General features: G+C 36.0%; 1 protein-coding gene across 1 annotated transcript in view; it reads left to right on the top strand.

Annotated features, from left to right (window-relative positions):
• Positions 1–22,545, top strand: part of pigk (phosphatidylinositol glycan anchor biosynthesis, class K) — a 28,280-nt gene extending 5,735 nt beyond the window's left edge. The window contains exons 7-11 of the mRNA XM_007887264.2: positions 2,614–2,731; positions 3,038–3,148; positions 3,718–3,890; positions 8,612–8,687; positions 21,724–22,545. Coding sequence (XP_007885455.1) covers positions 2,614–2,731; positions 3,038–3,148; positions 3,718–3,890; positions 8,612–8,687; positions 21,724–21,840 — 595 coding nt within the window. The 3' untranslated portion in view covers positions 21,841–22,545. The remainder of the gene's footprint in view (positions 1–2,613; positions 2,732–3,037; positions 3,149–3,717; positions 3,891–8,611; positions 8,688–21,723) is intronic.
• The last annotated feature ends 3,998 nt before the right edge of the window (positions 22,546–26,543 follow it).

Here is a 26,543-nt window from a genome sequence, read left to right as displayed (position 1 = left end):
TTCAGTATGTTAGTATTGAAAATGTCACTATGTTTAAATGTGATCATCATTATCACATTTTAAATGTGTTAAAGAATTATCGCAAGTTGTCACTTAACATAGACTAAACAATGACAATCTAAGGTAATGTTGCTTCTTCAAACTCACAGATTCTGTCAGAAGCCATTTTTAAGAAAAATGGTTTTAAGACAAGACCAGCTTATCTGGTTTGACACAAAATTGGCTCTTTCAAATAGCTGAACCTCCAGCGTTCTAAATTACATTTCTGGATGAGGTGGACATGGACACTTGAATCTCTTGAGCAGTTTGGAGTCACTTTGCAGCACGTGGCAGCGCAACAACCAATTACATTTGTATAATCCCTCTCACGTCAGGAGGACGCCCCAAGGCGCTGGCTATGCCATGATACCTGCAGTTGCTGCGTATCCTGTCATGTATTAGATATTAGGAATGACTGAATATACTCCAGCATCTTTTAACTAATCAACATCTGTACTCTGTAAGAGTCCACTGTGCTCAGCAGCCAACTTCACTTTTGCTAATTCTGGAAACCCACGGTGGTCAGAATTGTTACCTTTCCCTCAACTATTCCTGTGATACTGCCAAATGCTCACAACAGTGGCGCATTTCCCAACTATTGCGGGCAGATAGCTGTTTTAGTATTCAAATGATACTCAGAATGGGCAGTCTTCCATTGAAGTAACAGGGTGCAGCAGGCTGCAAGTGGAACCTTATTAAAATATATACTACCTCAAAGTACCATGTGTCCAATGAAATTTATCTAAGTTACAACTGCCTTCACAATTGAACAAAAAGAAGCTGTGCTAATTCATAGTATGACCCGTGTTATAACGCAGGGAGTTGAATCCATCATTTCCCAAACTATAGCGAGGTGCGATTGCAGGTTTCATTGTGTGTGCGTGCAGCTGGCTGTCTCACTCCATGCACTCCAGCCGGTTACTGTGTTTTTTTTAAAAAAAATTAACTTTTGCATCATCAGGTCACTGGTTGCTACGCAATTGCAAAGCAGAAGTGATGAAGGCGGTGACTTTATGACTAGCATTTAGTTTTTCCCTTTTATTCCTGAAAACATTAGATTGTTGGTTTTATAATTTGTAACATTATGACCTTGTACATGACCCTTTTTCTGACTTTTAAATCCTTTTGTGGCAATCGCTGAAGATAATGTTGATTTTTACATTCGGGTGGTGGAAATGTGATTAACCACTGCAAGTTAATTGGGCATCTCGGAACCAATAATTTAACTGTGATTGTGACGCAAACCAGAGAAGTCATATGAGCAAATAGAGTTTTTCACTGAAACAAATGCTAGCTGTGAAACTATTATTTTTAGAATAAAAGCTGGCCATGTTTTAACTATAGAGATGTACACTGGTTCGAGATAATTGGATTGAAAACAGGAATGTTGTAAATCCACAGCAGGTGAAATTAGCATCTGAAAGACAATGAAAATTGGTTACGTTGCAAGCATAATACTGCATGAGGCAAAGCTTATTAATCTGAAATCTAGAATTTACCTTTGTCGAATTAAATAAGCTAAAATGGGAAAATGAAGATTAAAAAATTGATTGGATGTACACTGCAAAAAAAATTGTGTAAATTAATCATTTGTGAATTATTTCCAATCTATCTGCACAGACCATCTTTCTTCAATAAGTTCCTTTCAAGTGATATAGGTCCTCCATTATCGATTGTCTATTAATTTTCAACAGGTACCCTTTTCAACATATACCATTACAATTACCACTTATTGAAATCAATTATTTCGCATTAATTGTATCCAAATATTAATCACATTTCATCTGGGTATTTTAATGTGTTCTCTTCCTCTCTTTTGAGTACAACAACAACAACAAAACTGCATTTGTATTGCGCCTTTCACGTCGGGAGGACGTTCGAGGAGCTGGACATTCAGTGGGGGTTGAGATCAGGGAGGGTGGAGGCAGTGGGGGGGAAAGAGGGTGACTGAAGACATGGTCGAAAAGGAGGATCTTGAGGCTGGTCTTGAAGGAGGCAGGGGAGGGGGCAAGGCACAGGGACTGCGGGATGGAGTTCCAGAAGGTGGGGGCAGAGTGGCGGAAGGGCCGCCCACCAATGATGGGACAGGTGAGGCGGCGGTGGATGTAAAGCGGGCTGGAGCTCACTTAGCGGAAGTAGTGGGCAGGTTGATAGGGGGTTAGGAGGTCGCAGAGGCCATGGAGGGCTTTGAAGGTGAGGACCAGCATCTTGAACTATATCCTCTGTGTGATGGGAAGCCAGTGGAGTCGGGTGAGGATGGGGGTGATAGGGTCGCGGAGCCTGGTGCGGGAGAGGATACGGGCTGCAGAGTTCTGGGTGATCTGCAGCCTATGGAGGGAGGAGTTGTGTAGGCCGACAAGCAGTGAGTTTGCATAGCCTGTAAGGTAGAATATGTACTGGAAACAGTGTATTCTTGATTGGATTTTATTTTAGTGGATTTACTTCACTGCATTGTTGTAAAACTATGGATTCTTTCTTTGATGTCTTGGCCTGAAAGGAATCGAAAAATTAAAGTAAGCCATATTATATATGCAGTAGGCATACAGGAAGATTAATGAATCTGTGTTTTTCCAGATACCATGAATTGCTTTTCATCATTGATACCTGTCAGGGTGCATCCATGTATGAAAAATTCTATTCTCCTAACATTATGGCTCTGGCCAGCAGCCAAATTGGGGAGGACTCTCTTTCAGTAAGTCTGGACCTTTATTGACTATAAATATGCTAAAATACTACATAATCCACTTGTCTGCCCGCAATTAACAAAGACAGATTAAGTTAAGTGAACAGTTAAAAATGTAAGATACAAACTAAATAGAAGGCATGAACTTTCTCAGCAGGATTGTAAAGGTGATACATTGTAATCAGTTGCTGAAAGAATGAGGATATTCTTGTTCAGTGAAGGATGATGCACTTTAATAGTCTGCTTGGCTTTTTAATGAATTCATCTGACTTAGCTTTATCAACCTTTTAACATTTTATCCTTCATTTTTATCAGCACCAACCAGATCTTGCCATTGGGGTTCATCTAATGGACAGATACACTTATTATCTCCTTAAATTTTTAGAGGATATTCATCCAGCCAGCCAGAACAACATGGATGACTTGGCAAGTAACATTTCATTTTGGAGCGTTATTAAATCAGTGCATATGAAGTCTATAATAATGATGAGTTGTTGAAAGACCCTCTTAAAACAATTGATAGATAACCTGTTAAGGTAAAAGGAAATTGTAAATTTATGTCTATTACAGTTAGTTCTAATTGGTATAACATTTCTAAATGAAGAGATGGTCATGATTTTAACTGCCTGAAATAAAAAGGAATCTGAAAGCAGTTCATATTTAGAGGCTTTGAAATTTTCTTTTGAGTTAGAAGTAGCTGGCTGTGAAGCCGACCTTTTGCAGCTATGTTGGGTTTGATATTTTACTGAAGCTGGTAGATGAAAGCAATGCTTTAAAAACAGACTTTAGAGAATGTCTTGTACTGTACTTTTAAAATAAACTAAATTATGCATAACTAACCTGCTTGTTAAAAAAGTATTTGGATTTTAAAAGTGCAGTATTTATACACTTTGTTTTAAATTTTGACGATTTTATTACACGTGGAGTTTATTTGTCTTGTGAGCTTTTGACAGCTTGTTTTTCTTCCAGATTTATAGTTTGCTCTTTTTTTCCAGTTCAAAGTCTGTCCTACAAGCTTGTGTGTTTCTACCCCTGGACATCGGACTGATTTGTTTCAGAGAGATTCTTGGCGTGTTCTCATCACAGATTTCTTTGGCAGTGTACGGAAAGTGGAAATAACTACTGATATCATAAAACTAAATCCGAATGACACCATAACTGAATTGAGGTAAGCAAAAATAGATGAGGGCTTATGTGTGACACTTTGACACAGGGAATGGAATGCTGCACACTTGAGGCATTGAATCAAACATGATGTTTGAGTAAAAACACAGTCAACAAATTAATAGAATATAGAATTGTCTCACACTATTAAATTGTGTTCCAAGGAAAAGCCATTGGCTTTAAGGAGACCGAATTGGAGGTGAAAAATAAAAGTAGGACTGATGGTGGGGAAATGGGTGTGACTGCTTTAAGTCTGAAGGAGTTTGTGTTAATGGCATAGACGTGACCATGCAATACGTTAGGATAGTTCACACTTAACTCACACAGACAATTCTTGAATTATGGTTTCACTACAATATCAAAAAAATAATTTTTTTAAACCGGATTGCAATTGTACAGTATATGTTTTGACATCTCTTCTGGTCATAGCGGTTAGTCGTAAAAAATACTATGCTTCAGGAATAGGTGGAATCTTTGAATAATTCTAGCCTCATAAGATCTGAATTGCTTTCTCTTTTGAGGGTTTTGCATTCAGTGCACTATCCCTAACCAGTTGGGAGACAACCTTAGCACAAGTCACCACCTGGAGTGCAAGATGAAAAGACTGAATTGACCAATAGGCAGGCAGATCTTTAATGGATGTGTGACGTGCTTTCTGAAGTGGCTGTTTTTTTCTTATTATTCTGACTGTTCACTATGGTATTCACAACAGTGTGCTCACCTGATGGTGTCATCATAGATCAGAATCCACTGGACCAGTTAAAAGTGCCAGGAGAGGCAGCAGAGAGACCTGGGATAAAAGTAACCGTTTCACTGCTGGAGTTAAAATGTTATTCAATTTGTTAGTTTATTTTTAAAAACCTAAGTTGTGCTCCTTTTGGTTTCAGTTACAGAACATCATTCAGCAGTTAGTTAAGGAATTTGTTATACGGTGCTCCCAGAACCAGTTTGTTTACACTGGAATTTATGTATGTTTTTTTCTGCTACATTGTTCTTCAGCAAACAAGCAATAAATAAATAAGCAATCAAATATAACATGAAATATGTCAAATTGCCAGAACAAAGAGGAACTGGAAATATTGACATAATTTCTATACCATAATAGTATAAGCTGGTTTGCCTCCCTGAATGATTTCAGTATAGTTTCTCCACAAAACCATTGTCTTGCACTCCACAGTCACTGCACTTTACATTTTATTCTGCGAAGCGCTGCTTTTAGATATCCTCTCAACATGAAGGGCGTTATACCAAATATAAAGGTTATTATTACTATTTACTAAATACTACTATGCTTACAGCTGTAGTGCAGTAGGTGGCAGTCATGCTCTTTCAACTTCTGCATTTCTAAGTTAACAGAAATTGTTTTCTCAATGCAGTAATAGGACTTAAAAAAATAAATAATACCCCTTCGTTTTTGAGCTGTGATGATGATGAGTGGCTTCACAGGTCAGTGATAATGCCTTGAATTATATAGCCTAAGAGGTTCCCTAAATAACAACAGCAACTTGCATTTATATAGCGCCCTTCACGAGAGGTAGCATCCCGGAGCGCTTAAAGTTCGTTTTAAACAATGAAAGGGTGAGTTTCAGCTTTTACATTCAGGACAGCTGACTCAGAGTCTCAGGAGTCACATTTCCCATCATGCTGAAATAACGTAGTTCGATAGAAGGAATTTTTAAAATTCATCCTAATTGTTTCTTTGTGCTTCTGCTACATATGTTCCCTGGTGTATTTACACTATGTGCAATCCAATAGTAAAGCCACGACAGATAATCTTTAAGTGGTGTTTCATCCAGCTAGACATGTACAACACTGGTATTGGAGGTGCACTGATGCATGCAAACATACACACATGTCAGCAGATCTTGGTTGACAATCAAACAGTAGATCAAGGCTGTTGGCTTGATCCTACAGCATTGCGGCACTTGGAAATTATCCTAATTTGTTTGCTTTGCTGCTTAAAGTAAGGACGGAAAATAAATTAGTGGATTCTGGCGTCTGCAAAAATTAATCTGCAAAAATGAACTGTAGAATCACATTGAATTTAATTGTTGAATCTGAACATTAAATGTAAATGGGAGAAATATTCCATGGGTCATTTACAAAGGTTTTCTGCTTTCATTGTTGGTCTTTCCAAGACAAATTCTAGCTCTGTGTTGTACAAATGTCATTTTGTTGTTGTTGTTCTAATGAACACGGGCTTCCATCACTCACAGGGCTGTTTCCTTTCCTAATATTAAAGCTGTCATAAATTAAAGGAGTACTCTCTGTAATGGGAATCTTTGCCAAATACGGAAATGATCATGCAGCCATTGTCAGAATGCATCGTTTCATTTCACGAATGTCAGTGTTGCTCTTATGTGATGTTGCGACAAAAATGATACATGGCTTTTTTTTCAGCCCAGAATCTTTTGTTTTTAAATTGATGTATTTTGTCTATCTTTAAAGACGAAAAGAAGACTGAGTTTCCTGCAATGTCCTGGTCAAGTCGGTCATTCACTTAGTGACTATTTCTGGGACATTGCTATACACAAATTAGTTGTCATGTGTGCCTATCAAATACAGTCACTACACTTAAATCTTGTGAACAGCTTTGAGACATCCTCGTGGAGACATATTTGAGACATATTCGTGGAGTCCTGTAGCTCAGTGGTTAGAGCACTCGCTTTGCAAGTGAGAGACCTGAGTTCAATTCCAGGCAGAGGGCGAAACCTTGGGCAAGTTTCCTTACTCCACACAGAGCCTAATAATAATCCCTCCAAAACAAAACAATAATAAATTGGTCATTTTCAATCTACGACTGTTTGTGGGACATTGCTGTGCGCAATTGGCTGCCGCGTTCGCCCACAAATATACAGTCAATTCACTTTACAGTCTATTCTGTGAAGCGCTTTGGGACGTCCTCCCGACGTGAAAAGCGCTATATCAAATGCAAGGATTATTATTATTATTATTATTATTATCCTCCCAATGTGAATGGTGCTATACCAACTGTGAGGATTATTATTACTAGGATTTGTTTCCAGTCAGGAAAGTGATGCAGCAGATGTTTGCTGTCATTTCACTTTGGTTCTTTGTGTAATTTCGTCTGTCCCTGTGATTCCAGGAGCAGTGTTGTGTTTTGCCGCCTCAGTTAAAGGATAAACTGAAGTCCAATTACATTCTTGCTCCAAATAAGCTCCTAATCAACAGCTGTAGCTAATGATCCTCTAAAATACCTACAGTAGATTTAGTAGGTACCTACAGTACCTACTAAATGTTTGTGCTATTAGATATTATGGGCAAAGGCAGAGAACCTTATAAAGAGATACATTACTTTTGGGATGAGTATGTTTCTAGTTACCCTAGCAAGTTAATATGAATGCTTACTGAATGGTGAAGTTAAAAACTGAGGTAGTTAAAAGTCCAACACACTGAATAATTATGAATAATGCTGATTTAGTTGGTAGTTGTTGTGAACCCATGTGAAATAATAACGGAATGTTCTACAAAAAGGATGATTCTATTATCTGCGATCATCAGACATCCATTTAAAGGAAACCTCAGTTGGTGGAATTAAATGATAACAATGTATGGTTACATGCCAGGAATGAACAAACTACTCTGGCCTTTTTTTAGAAAACAAATCAAAATTGAGCTAATGCCAATGTAATGTAAATACAGTGACTTCAGAAGAACACTGAAGAGGATTGATCATCTTGTAGCACAATTTGCAAATAAATTAGTTCTGGGTCAGGGACATTTGTGAAAAACTAATTTTTAACTGTCAGTATGGGCATACAGCATTATTTGCTTGCTTTATTTGTGGGACAGTAGAATGATTAAACAAAATAACAGATCAACAGCTTTTCCTGGAGATGAGTGCAATTATTTTTTCATGGCTCTTTTCATCTTTGCCTTTGAGAGAATAATGTGCATTTCTGCTCTAAATGGAAATACAAACCCGGATTAAAGCATTTCTGTTTTTGCAGAATTTGCTGTAAATAAACACAGTCCATATGCTATGTAGTTCCTTTTCTGCATTCGCAAATCAGTATATTTTGTTGGAATTTTTTTGAAAGGAGAAAAAAAGAAGCAAAATACTGTACATCTTTTTTGGCAATTGTTTTTCTAGACTTGCCCTTTTGCTTGTTTCTCCCCTCTTTCCCCTCCTGCCTTCCCTCTTACTATTTTGGTGAGATAGCAGACAGACTGCTTCTTCAAGGCCTATATTGATGATTTGGCCACAAAGAGTTATTGGATGACCAGTGATGATGCAGAAAATTGTGAATCTGATGCATCACCGCATGTATATTTCCAAAAAGCAGTTTACTTTGTAAGAAATAGCATTATGATTAGACCGAAAATAATGGAAAGTTGTTGTGACACTTAACTGACTGCAAGAGAGGAGTTTAAACTGATAATTTGTAAAGATGCAAAGTCTACCTTGGTACATATTAATATTACAAAGCAGTATGCATCTTCATAGAATGATAGGATTCTATAGAAAGATGCCATTCGGACTATCATGCCGGGGCTAGCTACCAACCAGTCTTCCTAGAATTATTCTGGAATGGTTATTCAATACAGCTCTATTTGTTGCATATTTACTTTCAAATAATTTAACGATGAATAATAATTTGACATGTATTAGTTACATTAATAATATTGAACCACAGTTTTTTAAATGTTGATTTGATTGTTGCAGTTGTGTTATTACTAAACGGTATAACATTTTGTTTTCAGTCCAGAGCCAGAACATCTGCCAACTGAAAAACTGAAATATGATGATCAGCTTTCTGTGCCACAGATAATTCATCAGGTAAAATTAACACTCTTTTCAATTATATATATAATATATATATATATATATATAGCTGTGGTACTTGATTTATAATATTAGTTTCTGACATTCAAAGCTTTTTATAAACAAAAATCTTCTCCCAATATATTTTATGCATATAATTCTAGGAAGCTTGTAAGTTTATAATGGATTAAAATTTATATATTGATGCATGCAATTGTTCACGTTGCTTCTTAGCTGTGTTTAGCTTTTAATTATAGCATTAAACATGGAAATCTGTTTGTTAAAATGCAATCCCATGAAACCTGTTACTTCTGTTCTGCATAAATACTCCCAGATGCACATAGTTCTAATTGAATAAATACTCCAGAAATTCATCCATCCTTGTTGTTCAAACCTGGTCTACTTTTCACAGACGACATTCCTTGCCTCCCTGTTGCAACAGCACGTAAAGCATTTTGTCCAAGAGACAATTGCACCCGTTCCTTTATCTTCTCATACAATTCTCTATCAGATATTTATCTGATTCATTTTGAAGGAGTGTAAAGAAAGCAGCTGGAATGGACTTCTATAACTTGTGGATTAGATTTAGTACTTTTAGCTCATTGCAATTAGATTTATTTTTTTAACCAGAGTAAAATGCTAGTACTTTGCATACAAAGTCTGAATTTAGTACATTTCTCCTTGAGGACAGCCTACTCTGACATTAAGGCCAAAGATCATTCTACTCAGATAACACTTCCCTTCTGTTCTGTAGCCTTTTTCTGAAAATAATAAATCATGGGCATCATTTTTTTATGTATATTTTGAGCTAAAGAAGAAGGATTAGTACCATTGAGAGCTTCCTGCTGCATTATTATAGATGTTTCAATTCCCTGCAGTAGCTTTCAGTATGGCCTTTCTAGGTAAGATTGCCAATTATTGTTGAATTATAGGTTGAGTTCTGTGGACTCATGCCCACGAGGAGCTTAATGGAGAATGTTCAAACTCAGTTCGCTTAGAACCATTAAAGCTGTCAGAGGGGGATTTTCATAACATGAGTTGGGGCTAGATATAGATCTGAAATTGTGAGATTAAAAGAAGGGTTCTTTTCTCTTTTCCCCAAGTTATTTCGTAAGTAAATTCTCATGTAGAAAAAACAATGTTATGTTCATCAAATTGCTAATGGTTAGGTTCATACAGTTGAAAACTAGAGTTGTGCCCAAGGTTTGTGGAAGTGCTCGGGATTGTGCTATAGTTGAGAGGTAACCCGAAGGGGAAATCTTTTGCTTTCAGGTTACATCTTATCGTGTAACCTGAAACTTTCTCCTTATTTTACCTTGGGTGAATTTGATTTGAAACTGGAAACGTTTCTAGGTAAATACCGATTTGTGTGGAAACTATTTGTGGAGCAACTATAGAACTTATCCCATTAATTTTCATGTTTCAGACAGAGGCAAAAATATATTTCTCTTGTTATTACCAACATTTCCAGTGTGGAAGTTTTGAATTTCTTCATGAATATAGTATGTGGTGTCCTGTAGCTCAGCGGTAAGAGACTTGCCTTGCAAGTGAGAGACCTGGGTTCGATTCCCGGGCAGGGCAAAGTGTTGGGCAAATTTCTATACTCCACACGCCTCTGTTTAGCTAGCAGTAAGTAGAAACCCGGTTGTTAGTCAATTGGCGGATCGCTTTTCCAGGGATAATAATTCCTTCGAAAAAATAATAAATTGGTCACTTCAATCCACAGTTGTTTGTGGGACCCTGACTATTTGCGCACAAATGTTTGCGCAATTGGCTGCCGCATTTCGTCCACAAAATATAGTCAGTTCACGGTACAATATATCCTGTGAAGCGCTTTGAGACGTCTCAAAGACATGACAAAGTGCTATATATATATATAAAATTATTAAACAACAACAACAAGATTCCATTTATAAAGCGCCTTTCACGTCAGGAGGACGTCCCAAGGCGCTGAACTATATCGAATTAGCAAGGATTATCATTATTACTAGATTCCTGCCCCCCCCGCCCACCACCCAAAAGGTCTGCACTTTAAAGATTTTTTTTTCCCCAGTGATTATCTTTTCAAAGTTAAAGTGGGAGCAGGAGATCTGTTGTGATCAGAATATATAGAACTGCATCTATGTTGACCATTTGTTAATATATGTCTTTAGAATGCAGTAGCCACAGCAAAATAGTTCCAGACAGAATGGTGCTCTCTTTTCTCACCCTGATGATTGGGATTTATGCCAGTATTTCAGAAAAAATATAAATTTATGAACGAAGAACATAGATTTTGCTGTCCAGAGGACACGTTTAGACTGAAAGCTGCTCGGTGTAGAAGATGTGATAAGCCTTTATGATTTTACTAAAAAAAATGTTGACTCGAGGGGTATTCAGGCTTTGATTGACAGCCTCACCTTAGGGAAAATAATTGATGGGCCCAGTAAATGGAAGATTGAAAATCAGAAATGTCTTACATGACACAGGCCCCTAGAGGTTCTTGGAGCTTCAGATGACCTATCAGGCAGTAAACGTCACGTACTTAAAATTCACTTTTCGTAGCTGGGTCTCCTGATTAAATAAAATGAACAGCAGAACAGGCCAAGTTGTCAATATATTTTTATAAGCAAGAGTGAACATAGTGATAAATTCACAAGCTGTATGAAATGGTGGTCTGGTTGTGGCATTGTAGCTGCAGTACAGCTGTGTTGAGTATAGAATTGGATCTGGCATAAAATGTGTATGAAGGCTGGCCAGTGTCTGAAGGGGAGGGAAGCTGGTTCATACCATGGATTAGCATACTCTCTTTTCAAGCTTCAGAACCTCTAATTTGAAATTGGCTCAGAATAATGGATGAAAATCTTCTAGCTGCTTCCTATATACCATGTGAAATTAGTTTGGGGAGTCTCAACAGAGCTGTTAGTGAGTGAGCCTAAAAACACAAAGCTGCCTAAAAACTGTCAGTTTCACTCAGGGAATCCTCAATGATTCGTGATGTAATGAGAAGGAATTGATGAAGCATTAAGGCATGTTATTGAGCAGAATTTTTTCATTTAATTCCTACGTAGATAGGAAAAGAAAATTCTTCAGATCTCCAGTCGGGATCAGAAATATGATTGTACTATATTGATCGTCTCTGAACCTCAGACTTTTGTACTTGACTAAAGAAACCTTTCTTGTAAAATGCTTTCCCTTTTTGTTGTCCTAAGTCCAAGAATTTCACCTATTCTGCCCCCGCCCCCCCCGCCAATAGGAAAAGGTCACATCCTGACCCATCACTGATGATGTGGTTCAAATTTGAGAAAAAGGGGTTAACATTTTGGATTTAATTCAAAAAGATCCAGTGAATCTGTACCATCCACATACAGCAAGTTCTTACTATATTTTGAAAATTATGTGACCTACATATTAGGATCACTTTGGTTTGTGTTCAAAACAGTCTTACCTAACCCATGTATTTGCTGTATAGCTATTGCTACGCCCACACTTGTCATTCCCCATGATTCATTACATCCCTAGTGCAAGTGGAAACCATAGTATTTTCTGGTGGTGGAAATGCCACACAACTCAATAGCTGGACAGATTGTTCCTATAACTCTACCATTGTATGCTTTACTGTTCATCTGTTACTTTTACATGAGGCACACATTCTTAATGTATTAATTCTAATGTTATCACCTAGATTTAATTAACCTACCTGATTTGATGCAGTTGAACATCTTTTTTCATTAAACAAAGGAGAATACAGAGCAATAATTCATCGTACAGCAGATTTCTTTCTTAGTGTGGCTGTGCGCAGTTATTGTTGCAGACTGTTCAGCAACAGATGATATTGCAAGTTTAAAGGACTCAGATTTTTCCAGTGTAACTGAAAACATGATTGAGGTAAGGTTTTGTACATTTAAAGTGAATTCATAATAAAATGTGGAAGTTGTAGTAAACTTAAAATATTAAAAATAAAGTAAATGTCATCATTAAACTAAGACCAAACTGAAGGAAAATAATTTGTAGTCCCTGGAGAAAATGTACTGTGGAAATCATAATATAACAATCAATAGGGCTTTATATTAACAACAGTAAAAAAAATTAGATTATAAAATATTGACGTACATCTAAGGCAAAAGTTTCAATAAAACTCATTACACTTTAGTCAAACTAAAAACAACCCTTTTCTAATCATTGCTTCTATCTTCTCATGTTAATGTTTACTTTTTAATATTTGTACAACCACAGAAGTTATTTTTCCTCAACAGAAGCCTTTAATCTGAGTGTTTCATCACTCAAATTGTAATGGGTTTATATTAAAATATTGGGAGATGCCACAATACTGTTTTTTGCATTCCACATTCAGTTAATACTTGACTACTAAGAACAATAAATTCATGTTAAAGAATCCAACTTTCCTTTAGTATTAATTAAATATTCAATATTGGCTATGGAATGATGCCTTAGAGAAATATATTTATAACCTGAGAGGGTGGAAAAATGTAATAATGTTTCATTTGGCAATTGAATACAATTGCATTCTTTGTCACCTTAATGGTGAGCAGTTTGTTCATTTGGACTTGGTGCATTGTCCATTCAAAATTGAATGATGCACTTTCATTTGGGGTTCCAGAGACCCCCTCCCCCCATTTAAGTAGCAAACCACAGGCCTGTTTCCCATACTGTTGTTCCTCGCTACAATCGGAATGTGCAAAAATTAAAAATAAAATAAGCAGTAGAATACACAATAAGCCACTGGCTCTGAAGAGAAAGAGAAATGCTAATTGCTTAATTTTATAGACTGAGTGCAAATTGCAGTTGTCAAAAGGTTAAAAAGAGTGGCATGTACCGTGTCAGAATTTAGAGTTCTTCTAAATAGCTAATTATATTGCAATTAACTGCCAATTCCCAACACTGCTCTGGGCAGTGGTAGTTTAACAAGGAAAAGATAATTACTATTAAATTGTCAACCGTGAAATAATACATTTTTCTTTAATGATAGATTAGTAGGACAGTGCCTTTGGTTTCATTTCACATGAGAATGTTGGAAGCAGCAAATTACACTCAAATTTGTCATTACCATTGCTCAAGGCTGGGTTTAAACGTTAGCTTCCATAACAGCTCAGCAGAATATTGCAGTCAGAAATTACGAATGGCAAAAGATTTATAAGCATTCAGTTGTATATGAAATTATCACAGAATAAGTCAGATAAAAATGCATTTTACAACAACCCTTGGAGACATGCAGTGACATTCAATATAAGTAGACTGTTTTTCTGCTAATACTGTGTGTGGTGTGTAAGGGGAGGGAGAGGAAGATGTTTAATCGTAATATTCTTCCATTCTCCGAACCTATTGAAAATTGTATTGCAAAATTTCCCTATGGGCAATGTTACAATTGTACTCTTTAAACAATGATTACATACACGTTATAGAACTAAGATGCTGCTTGTGTAATAACTAGAGAATCACTGATGTGTTTAGTCTTTCTGAGAATATTGTTAGGTTGCACTCTGCTTCTCACACTGAGCCTCTTGGGTTTGTTTGATCTTGAAAGTCTTAATGATCTAAATGAGAAAAAGAGGTGTGTTGGGGAATAGTTTGATTTTCACCTCAACATACCAAGTTTTGTTAAAATAAATTGTGTTTTTGGAAAATGGTGTACAGTATTGTTTTTAATTTAACTTGTTTGAAAAGAACTAAAGGCATAAAAAAAAATCATGGTCTGCTAGTGACCATTTGGGGATTCTGTTTAATTTCTGCCTCATTTAGAAAGCTATAGTTTGATTTATAATGATGCCATATATCCAATCACATGAAACTGGAAATGATGTCAATACCAGAGATCTAAGTTTTGGGAGGATAGGTCTGCCCTATATTGAACAGTTACTCTACGTTGAAGCATTAGGCGTCCTAACATGTTATTGTTATTAACCTCTTGTCTTGAGGATGTAGACTCAACAGTTTTGTCTAGCAACTTTGCTGCATAATATTGGACTTGGCCCTCTAAGCACCAAGATACCCTACACATGAATCTCTTCCAAGCTGAGGGTTGATGTCAGTCAATAGCGCTAAAGCACAGGGTGATGGCTGCTAGAAGGGACTATCCAGTGTGTGGGCTTGTAAACGCAAATAGATACCTATCTAAATTTCCTGCACAAAATGTACACTTTATAATATATTCTGTGAAGCGCTTTGAGTCCTCTCGAAGACGTGATAAGGCGCTATTATCAAGTGAAAGGATCATTATATTCTTGCATTTGATTTGACATTTGACTTGCTTTTATATGTGATACATACAGAGTACTGAACAGCTACTGCTGAAGGTTCACACCTTCAACTGTGGTCAACATTTGGAGCCGAGAGAATGTTGGCAAAGCACTTGCATGCTTTAAATGTAGCTTTGTTGCTCATCGTATTGCTTGGGAGGAGTTCCAGGCATTGACTAAGCATCCAGGGAGAGCTCAGGCAGGCATGTTTACCCCTACCTCCCCTCTCCTGGGGAAGATTGCAAACTGAAACTTGTTTCTGTCATTTTTAGCACCTGGAACTGTAGACAAAACTTGACATGATGAGATGAAAATCAAGCTATTCCCAAGCACATCTCATAAACATGACACAGAATGTTCATGCATGTCAGACTCCATGCTTCATGCTGTTAAAAAGAAAAATGATATTTTTAAAAAGAAGTATAGTTTTTTTCACAATCGTAGAAGTGTTTGTCACCTTCTGCTATTACTATGATATTTGGTATGACTACCAAAAGCAGTTGCCTGGAAAAACAAGCCACATGTTGAACCATATAGACTTTCTGAAAAGAAATGGAGGTTTATTCGTGCTGTTAAACCCCTTTACAATGAATTAGACCATATGTAGACATTTTACTGTGAAAGTAAAACATAGTTGAAATGCTTACCTTGGGGAGGAAATCTAGATCATTAATTAAAGTTGACTGTGTCTGGAGGACAAATTTTCAAAGTAAAACCATGGCTGTTACATTTAGACTCCGACTTCCACTGCAGTGTGTAATCATTTTATAATCATTCCCCTTCATGATGTCGAATAGAATGACCTGGTTTAGAATGAATCTGAATCTTGAAACTGATTGTTGGATGAATTGCTTGTTCTCTAATTGTTTGAGCCTTGCAATAAGAATTGAATTGTGAGTTCAGTGGCCATGCTGTGAATACAAGTTTTATCTTAGCAATCACAATATCTTTATAAATCCATATTTCGAGTAATCAAAAACATGTACCGCATATATAGTTAAACCAGCTTGAATCAGGATGAAAAAGTCAGTTTGATCTAAGATAATCATATTTTTTAAAAAAAACAGCTGTAATGAAAGTAATGGCTTAACCCAGTGCAGAAAGAAATTCTAAGTTTTTTTTTCTCTATTCCTTTACGGGTAGAATGTTGTTTTTGATTTTTCAGTATTGTAATAATACATGTTGATCTAATTTCCTTGCCAAGCTGTACAAGAAGTAATACTCCTTGCATTTGATATAATGTGTATCACATTATGTGACTCTAGACTGTGAAGTGAACAGGACAGCCAATCTGTAAAAATCTAAATTACAAGCAGAGTATTAATATTTTATAAGTAGTTCAGTGGTTCAGATTAAATGAAATATAATTCTAACAGTTTAATGTAATTTTAAAATAAAGGATATGTGTATCTGGCTATGGGCCTCCAACAATAGCAAGCTATTCATGTTGAAAGGGACATGTAGTTCAATAATATTGTGCAGATAACTCTTTTATTTCCTCAAGGGATTTGTATTAATAGTCAGCTATATATGTATTCTTACTGAAAATCTGTACGGATTATATTAATTGTTTTTGAAAATATGTGGCAAACAATTTGAGCAACTTAAGTTTATCCAAACAAAGCTGTGGCATTTGATAGTTTGATAATGATCAGTTAAATACCGAGGATTAAATTAGATCAAAAACACTAAATGCAGATGATTTGAAGAAAGAGGACATAACAACTGGGAAAACGGATTGGTTGGTTCAAGTTGCAAAGCAAGAATCCTGGGATTTTGTTAAATTGAATATTTTGTGAAAAAGATTTGGGTCAGCACAAAGCATCTTGAGAATTTCATATATCCCATGGAGAAGAGTTCTATTAACAGTCATTGGCATGGAGAAAAAGAGAACCGAAAGAGAGGTTCAGTCTAGAAACACATAATTAAAGAGAGGAGATTAAAGGCAAAAACAGCTTTTACTCCAGGGTACTCAAACCGCTTGTATGTTGCTCAGAGGATAAAAATAATGAAGTAAAGGTTAACAAATTGTTCTACGTAAATTGAAGAAATGTAAGTTTTTTTTATATAGATATCTACTGAAGATAGATTTTATATACTAGCTTATTTTAATTTATCCAAATCATGAGAATTCTTGAAAAAGGTTTGAGCAACATTGATTGGAAAATCTAGCTCTTTCCTGTTACTCTTGAGTCTTCTTGGTTTATTTTTTGGAAGCAGTTAAGAGTAGAAAAAGGTTTCACCTGCTGAGCAAATAAGCACAATGCTTTACTTTTCTTCTAGAGAGTACAATGTGGGCCATCTTGTGAGAAATTGATAGGATATGCACTGGGTGAAAAACAACAAACAGCAGGATCCCTCTGTGCTGCTTAAAGTTTTAAAGTATGCGATACCAGTGAAGTACAACTTAAATGGCAAATGGTCTATTTGAATATATATATGCTCAATATAATGTAAAACTTGTAGCGTATAAAACCTACAAATTACAGAATTAACTACTTTAAATAAACTGAAGCTGTCTTAAAAAAACATTTTTAAATAACCTGTATGTGGAAACATGCACGTTATGATAATGTTGTAAGCATCATGTGAATCTTTAATTGAAACACATTACGTGGCTCCATAGCGAGATTTTCTTCAATAGGTCATTACTTTTAGGAAAGCAACAAAACCACTAAGACATGCTGTGAAGGATCACATGCCAAACTATATTGCACATAATACACCATCTGTGCTGTATATACAGCTTGACCTGTGCATACCTCTCTGCCTTGCAGTTTAATAAGGCGAAAACAAACGTGCAAGTACCGTGAAACAGCTCCTGCTGACCCAGCAGGTAACTTATTGTTACACTTGCCTACAGTTAGAGTTGTAATCATGAGACCAGCCTGCTGTGATTTGTCACAACCTCCCTCTAAAGTGAAGGAAAGGCAATTGAATGGCTCACTATGAAATTAAGAAGACAAAGTGCTATGGGAGATGCTGAGACTTTACAATAACTTAAATCAAGAATGGTGTGGGATCACTAGCAATACAAAGGACTTAATAACAAAAATGAAAAACAAATAAGGATCATGGTTGGGGGTTGAAAAATTTAAGTCAAGAATGGCCTTTCTCATGTAAATACTGATTTTAACTGATGGAATTCATAGCACAAATTAATGTGTTAGGGTTAGTGTAAGGTTTAGCTTTCATAATTACAGCTAAATATTTATCAAAGTGAATGATACGTTAAACATTTCCAGTAATTTAATCCTACAACAACAAAATGGTAATGTAAACCAAAATCTAGATTTATTCATTCCTGGAGGCGCTTTATTCAAAGCAAAATCTAGGTTTGCACTGCTCGAAGCCTTTAACCACCTTACGACGGCCACAGCAAAGTATGTCAGAATAACTGAGAAATAATATTTTTCATAAACTTCTTTGACTAATGACAGGGCACATATTTTACCAATTTACATAGAAGACCAGTTACATAGAAAGCTTTGAAGGATATTGTGCTCAGCACAAAATAAATTGGATTTGGAAAGAAGGTGAGATTTTAGTCCTGGAAAACCATATGTAAAGTTTGATCATTTCTCCATTTCAAATATAGTGATCATTAGAAATTCAAGGAGCTGCTTTTTATCTTGGTTTAATTATGTGCTTCTCTGAATGTTGCCAATTAATTTGCTGCAGTGAAATCGTGCAAACCAAGCTTTGAAAAGAAGATGAGATATCGAGGGAGAGGCCTGGCCATCAAATGTGGTTATGATCAGTTGGATGCATTGAGACTTTGAGTTGCAAGGTGTTGGTGTGAGTGCATATATTTTAAATGCAGAAAGTAAAAAAGGCAACACTGAAACTCCCATCTACCTTGGTCATAGTCACCTTAGACGATTAGAGTTAACCACAATGGGTCCAGAAACACAGAATGAAAAGGTGACAATGCTTCAGTGCTTTTCATTATATCCAGAAAAAATGGTCAGCAAAAGTGAGAGCATAGTGAATAATAACCACATTTAAGGAATGGTGGACAACCTACTGGATTCTGGTCACTCAGGCCTGGCAGTAAGTGCAGATTCTATTTTAGATACAATACTGAACATTTTTTTTTAAAAAGACTTCGCACATTTGGCTTTGACTTTTGAGGGGAAGAAGAAGGCTTCCCAAGTTCATCATACAGTTTTGTTCAACATTTCTGTCCTTGAGGCTCTTTATTTCTGCTGCATGTACTGGTTATAAGTACCACAAAAGGCATGGTTTGACATTCACTAAAAACGTTTTGGGAATTCTTATTTTAATGTCATTGTGTCCAGTATCTTTCACAAAGCATTTGATGATTTTGGGCTTGCATCAGGTTCCTTATATCAATTTTAGACTTTTCTTCACTTTACAAAGGAGGAATTTGCAAAAAATGTACAGAATCGAAACAGGTCACTGTTTTCTCTCTGTGTTTTTAAAGGGACTGACTTCCATGTACAAATCCAATTAATATTTATATTATTCCACATGAATCGCTAAACAGAAAAAAAGGAATAGATTGATAATTTTAGGTAAAGTGTCACACCATAGATGTTTTTTAGATGCTGAGCTTAAACTGTGGAACCACGTAAAGCTACAGTATCAGGATATGTGCTGTTCAACACTGTAGATGCATTCCATAATGTGATTGCTGAAGATGTTGCATTGTTATGCAGTGTGCAGTACATGTAGCAGCACATTTCTAAGCACCACCTGAATGCTGTGTTTATACTGCTGGGAGCAAAGTAGATTTTTTCCCATCAATTTGGTGATGTGAAGTGGGTAACCTGGTTTATGCTTCTCATTCATTTTCTTATTGTGGCTGTAAGAAACTGGAATTCAGTTTCTGTTGATGTGTGGTTTAGTCATGCACATGATACCGAAATTGGCTAATGTTTTAATGTTACAATCAGCTGATTTAATAAGTGTTCTATTAAAAAATGCTGGGTGGCTACATAGACTGCTTTAAAGAAGGGCAAGCAAACCTGGTGTAATTCACAGTCATTTATACTGTAATGGGTAAAATCCCACTGCTCATGGAACTACCTGTAGCTTCTCTGTCTCAATCTTTGTTTTTGTTCAAATTCATCAGTAATTGTTGGTGTACATCACTGGAATAGTTTTTTCTGTGTTTGGTCTGCCCACGTTAATTGAGCACACCACAGTCAGCTTTTATCTCCATGACACTCAGAAACAAAATAATTCATACATTTAGGAATCACATTTATTTTTCATATATGACCAACTATCCTGGGGGGAGGAGGAGGAGTGGTTGGGAGTGGGGGGAGTCTCCTTGGGGTGAGCTGGTGCCAAGGTGTTGTGGTGACAGTGGAATGTCTGAATTGAGTCAACTCTGTGATGTCTCGATGACCTGGTTCCTGAGCTGGATGGGTTGGCAATACACCCAAGATACTGCTGATTGCAGGCCAGCCCACGATGGGCCTTTGAACTCATATAGTCAAGATATCACTCTTATTCGGGGCTGGGAGTGTGCTTCATTGTTCAGTGTACTGACCTGTGAATGAAATATTAAACCAAGGACTCTCAGCCTTTTCAGGTGGACGTTAAAAATCCAATTGCACAATTTGAAAAGAGGATGGGGTTTCTCCTCTTGTCCTGGCAAACGATGTCCCAGATAAAATTGCCTATTCACTTCCCAGCTGATTTTGTGACATTACTATGCACAAAACTGATTGCTGCCTTCACTTACAAAAGTACAGTCACTACATTTTATAGTAAACCCTGTGGAGAGTTTTGAGACGTCCACCTGATATCAAATGCAAGGATTATTTTTATTATATGTGAAACGCTTCCTAGATTGGGTACTCTTAAGCATGGTGTTGGGTTTTGCATGTATCACGGTAAAAAAAACTTTTGCTGAAGTATTAAAGTTAGTAATAATGATGCTCTACATTATTAAACTATTTAAATTCTTCGAGTAGCAGAAAAGAAATTGAGATAAACATAGATTATTGATGACTAAATTGTTTACGTCGCACTATGCAGGTGCTAGATGTAGAGACCATTTGTCAGAAAAATTAGGTGACATTTGCAGGGAGGGTATTTTTGGGGTTAGTGATGTGAAGTGGATAACCTGATTTATACTTCTCATTCATTTTCTCATTGTGCCTGTAAAAACACTGGAATCTAGTGTTTTGTTGATGTGTAGCCTAGTCATGCACATAATACTGAAATTGGCTTTTTTTAATGTTACGATCAACTGATTTAATAATTGGAATGATAGATGGGAAAAGGGAATGATGAAAATTGCAATGGGAAGGTTGATTTGCATGTTAATTCGAGGGTTTTAAATAGGAAAATAGCAATATATAGATTACTGTTAGAGACTTTTAATAGGTTCCAACTTTCTTTTTGTATATGATTTTCTAAAGTATTTGAAGTGTGAAGTATTCCAATATAGAAGGCATCTGCTGTTGCATAATTATAACTGAAATTCAATTTCATTCCACACATTGATAAACAGTAATTAAAATGCGCTTGTAAAAATTGACTGAGCAATTGCCGAAAATCCAGGACTTTTAAAGCTTCCGTATCAAATTTGATAAAATGTGTGATGCAGCCATTTGACTGGTGATGAAATTGGGTTTGGCCAGTTTGATAACATCGGTTTAAATGGCAGTGGCTGCTTGATTTATGACTGATCTGATCTATAGCATACATGACATAACCCTTCACCTTATTTCATCTATTTATCTGTCTGGCAAACAAATAAAGCAAAAGCTTTAAATTCATGTGTTGACCCAATAATAAGAATGTGATTATCATTAGCTATTGTTCTCATTTTACAGAAACCGAAACGGAAAGAATGGCATCCTCCAGATGGATTTATCCTGGGACTATGGACCCTAATCCTCTTAGTCTTTTTCCAAACTTATGGACTGAAACACCTTAAACATATATTTTAAGAGGCTTATTGAGCTTTCAGTGAGAACAATTTTTCACCTTTGAAGATGGATTTAACTGCTGTTAAAATGAGTTTGTGTTGAGTTATTGTATATATAATGATCACTTCTCATGGCATTTTTTTTGGGGGTAGCTAAAAATGGGCGATGGAAATAACTGAAACGGATAGATTCAAGTGCTTCATTTTCTTAAAAAAATTACTTTAAAACAGGTTAATAATACAATAAGTGGTTCAAAACACTTGTCAATTGCCAGATCTGTGGAAATGAAAAGATTGAGTTTAAATTTCGGACGCAGTGATATTATCACATGATTTCTTCCAAGGGGGGGGAGGGGCAATTAAAAATCATGATTTTTCTAGTAAAAATAATTTTGGTTATACAGTCAAATCTGTAATGCAAATATTGTAAGCTGAATACTTCATGAGAGTCTTTGTGGTACAATTTTTATTTCTATTAGTGAGCCTGACCAGAATTCATTTTTGCTGCTTGAATGTAAAATGACCCTTCATTTACGTAAATAGCACTTGTGTCAAATGCACATCTCTGAATTGACTTTTCAGTAATTGAATCTGTGAAATTGTTTTTTTTCCTCCACAGAAAACAATGACATTTGTAAAATGTTTCAATGGCTGATTGCATCTATGAAAGCTAACCATTTGGTGCTGGCATCTTTCGATCTTACTATTTCTGTGATTCCCCCCCCCCTTTTAAATTACTGTACTTTAAATGCAAGTTTAGTTTCCATGTAAGATGATAATTTCTCCATATGTAATTTCATTTTGAAACACATTTTCTTATATGTTTGTTTAAAAAGTTATTTTCCTCCTCATCATCATCCTTCACTCGGGGTTGTGCTGAGTATTGAAGACAACTTGCTTCTGAACCTTTGTAAATGTAATTCTGTAAATAGCCTCTTTGAGGCGTGCAAGAGTGAATATATCTAACAATGTTTCCCTACCTCCCTAGGAAGCGGTTCACCTTAGATCTTCTTGTTCTGGGCTGGCACCAATGATGTGTCTTTACTGTTTTTTGGAATAGATATTTTCCGTGTCTTGGATTGTATCTTGTTTACTTTACAGTTTATCTCCATGAAGTGTTACATGCACTGAATTTGTAAAAGTTTTTTTAAAGAACTGCACGCACATTTCCCCCAAAATGGTCTACTTGCAACGAATAAATGTTTCCTTGTGTATCTGTATCAAAATTGCTTTCTACTGTATGACACCATCAGAGTTTAAATAAAGATGTATGTGTGTGCAAGGATGTAGATGGAATAATGTAGAATGTAGTTATATTATTGGCTGCTCTGTCTTTGTAACCACTTGACTGCTAAAGCCTTGAGAATTGTTTGTGTTTTGATTTTATTTCAGGTATGAAGCTGTAGTTTAGTACAGTCTTAAAGAACATTTGGTAATGCCTTTTACCTTTGCAGTACTATAGTTAACCAGGTCCAATGGTAATCTAAAGAATTGTTGTCACGTTTGCTGAAGTCTTTAATGTACATAAAAAATTTCCCATGCCTCAATGTTATTTGTTAAATAATGCCAATTTATTATATCTTGTCAATGGTAACATGTGGAAAGATGAAATAAATACGAGCCTAATTTATTTAATGAGCAGCAACTTATTCAGCTACTTTAGTTTCAAGAATATCATTCAATACAGCAGTCTTTAAAATAAGTTTTCTTCATCTTACAAAATGACTTGTATGACAAGATGTCATTTATTGAAACACTTCTTTGTCATTTGGTGTATTTATGTTTAATCAGTCCACAATACAATGTTGCAGACTTTGGCTGTTTAACCTCCATATCAATGATTGTACCACAAATGGCCATTACCATGATGTGTAATGATCACCATATGACCAATTTATATTTGGAAGGGCAATGTGAATCACAAGCTAGATATAATTACACATAAAACCATTCTGGTTTATCTGATCAAATTATTTTTTAGACAATAGGACTGTAGTTGCCTATTGCAGAATACAAGCTTCACATGTCAGTTCGAATTCTGGTTGTTTAAGCCTCTTCTTTTTAAGATTTGTCATTTTATTTATTTGCATTTATTTGTAATAATGAGCAACAAATAGTTTCAGCTTTGGCTTGTACCAAATCAAAATCTCACTGACACGGTACACGTCTTTTTATATGACTACATGAATGTTTTAATAGTCATTGCTTCATTTAGATAAACATTTGTATTTAAACCTTTGGGTTTGTAGATTTCTATGGAATCTGGATCACAGATAAATATGCAGAATTCTAGGTAATTGCTGCAGATTTGCACTGACACAATTCATAATGTTATGAACAAAGATTGAGATTTCAACAGATATCATTTAGAAAAGTGAGCAGTTTACCAACCTATTTTACTCAATTATGGCTTAATTTCTTTGAATGAGAAAATTCTGTTACTGCAGAAATTCACGAGATAGATAGATATATATATATATACAGTACCATGAGAGATGAACAAATGAAACTAAAACTGTATCTTAGCTTTGCTTGAAAGAACTTGTACTTTTGCAGTGATGTATCACCAGGATTGGTGGAAATCTTTTAAATTATTTTTTCCCATTCTTATTGGGGGAGATGGGGGTTCAATAACAATTTTCACACCTGGAGGACACAAAACTGACTCAAATCAACAATCATAATGATGATCTTCGCTGAGTGCTCCCCAATGTGCTACATTAGGTGGATGGGCAAAAGCTTGTAGGTCAAATTGAACAGCTTCTTTAAAGTTAGAAGCTTGAAGCTTATATTCCTAAACTAAATTGGTGAGCAAACCTTTTGATATAAACCAGGTAGAATGGTGGTTACTAAATCATAACCATTAGGGGTAAATCTTTAGAATGGCTTAATTTATTGGTAAAGACTATCCGTGGTACTGCCTCAGGGGGAAAAGAAGGATCAGTCATTTTATCCTGCTTTGCATTTGACTTGGGAAAAATAAATTTGATCGTTCAGAAACAATTGGGTAACAGCTTTGCCTCGTCAAACCAGCTCACTTTTTTAAAAACGTTTTTGAAAAGATTTTTAAAAAGAATCTGATCTATGCACATTTGAGGTGAGATGACATTCGGTCAGCAGTTTTGCTTGGTAGAGACAAGAGGAACTAATAGAACGATTGTTTTGATTTTTTTTCACAAATTAATTCTGTTCTAGCAAGATCACTTTTCCCTTGAAGACTCCTTATGAATTTCTGTAGCAAGGCTGAAGAAAGCTAAGGAAAGCACTTGTGTTCATTTTAACTGTCAAGGTGATAACTCTTTTAATCCACGTTTTTAAGGTTTGATAGTGCTCCACGTTTAGTAATCTAAGCTTACCGTTCAGGTATCGTTGTGAAATACAGCTCATCATAATCACATTTGAGTTTCACAAATATGATTTCAAGGCAAACATTTCTGTATTACCTTTAGAAAGATGTGTGCATTTACTCACTCTAATCCAGGTAATATGTTGTGACAAATAGTCATCTCTATTTTGTTTTATTTTGGGCACCAATAAAAGCCAGAGAACTAAAATCCAATTCATTCACTATGAGCATTTTGCATGACACATGATAATGTGATTTCTGCTTGCATTGGTACTGTGTTAGTTGAGGTGATTAACAGGAAACACTAAGCAAAGAGAAATGTTATTAACTGCTGTCAGAACTCCAGTCAAATAAGAGACACATTAATACTGCTGCACTTCTTCTAGATTTATTGTTTTTCTTGTGTGCTGTACAGATAGCTAAGACACTTGGGCTGCTTACTGTAGATAAGCTGTGATTAAGTAGTATGGTGGGGCTTGGTGGCTCCACAATGAACGTTTTTTTCAAGCAACCTTGCTGATTTTATTAGTCTCTTGCAGTCTTGTTTACAATATGAGGCCTAATGTTTGAAAACGATAGCCAATGCTATTCTTAAACAATATGTTGTAGTGACTGGCTGCTTACAGATGAAAAAGCCAATTTAGATTCTTGCAGATACAGTAAAGGCAAGTCTTCTGTTGATTCCACATCAAGCATATCTGAGAAAATGAGAATGAGGAAAAAGGCTGTCTAGTCTATTGTGATGAAAGTCCATTTTCTGGGCCTCTCTTTTAAGTTAAATAATGTGTTTCTGTTGTGCCTTAAAAGAATGCAGTAATCTTTCCATCCTCATGAGGAACTCATCTGTTTCCTTCTGCATTCTTCTAAATACTTCTAAGTATTTTTAGAATAATGAGATGTGTCCTATCGTGTACAGAGCAGTATTGAATAAATCGGTGTTCATGCCTAAAGCTGATGCCTGAAAACGAAGAACAAAGTACAGTATCTTCCAGTTTGATTAACTTAAAACCAAACATTCAAAATAAATGCAGGATGAGTTTCCTGAGAGCCCATATCACAAAGTTTAAGTAAGGTGGAATATGTGGAAAGGAATCCAATTGGAGCATTGCACCAACATGATAAGGAGACAACAATGGTAACGGTTTATTCTGAATATCAAAATATGCAACTCATTTTTTACAGGCATGAAAGAAACCAGGCTTTTCACCAAAGTGACCTACATCTGGAGAATGCCCCACCCCAAACAGCATGTCCCATTCATAATATATTGCATGGATTCCAGAAAATAAATTCTGGTCTCTGGTCTAACACATCAGATATGAAAGCTCAAAAGATATCTAGAACTTCAGTAGAACCCATTTCTCCTATAATAAACATTA

Source organism: Callorhinchus milii, unplaced genomic scaffold (assembly GCF_018977255.1).
Source record: "Callorhinchus milii isolate IMCB2004 unplaced genomic scaffold, IMCB_Cmil_1.0 Scaffold5, whole genome shotgun sequence".
Classification (NCBI taxonomy): domain Eukaryota; kingdom Metazoa; phylum Chordata; class Chondrichthyes; order Chimaeriformes; family Callorhinchidae; genus Callorhinchus; species Callorhinchus milii.
This window is presented reverse-complemented; position numbering and strand designations above follow the sequence as displayed.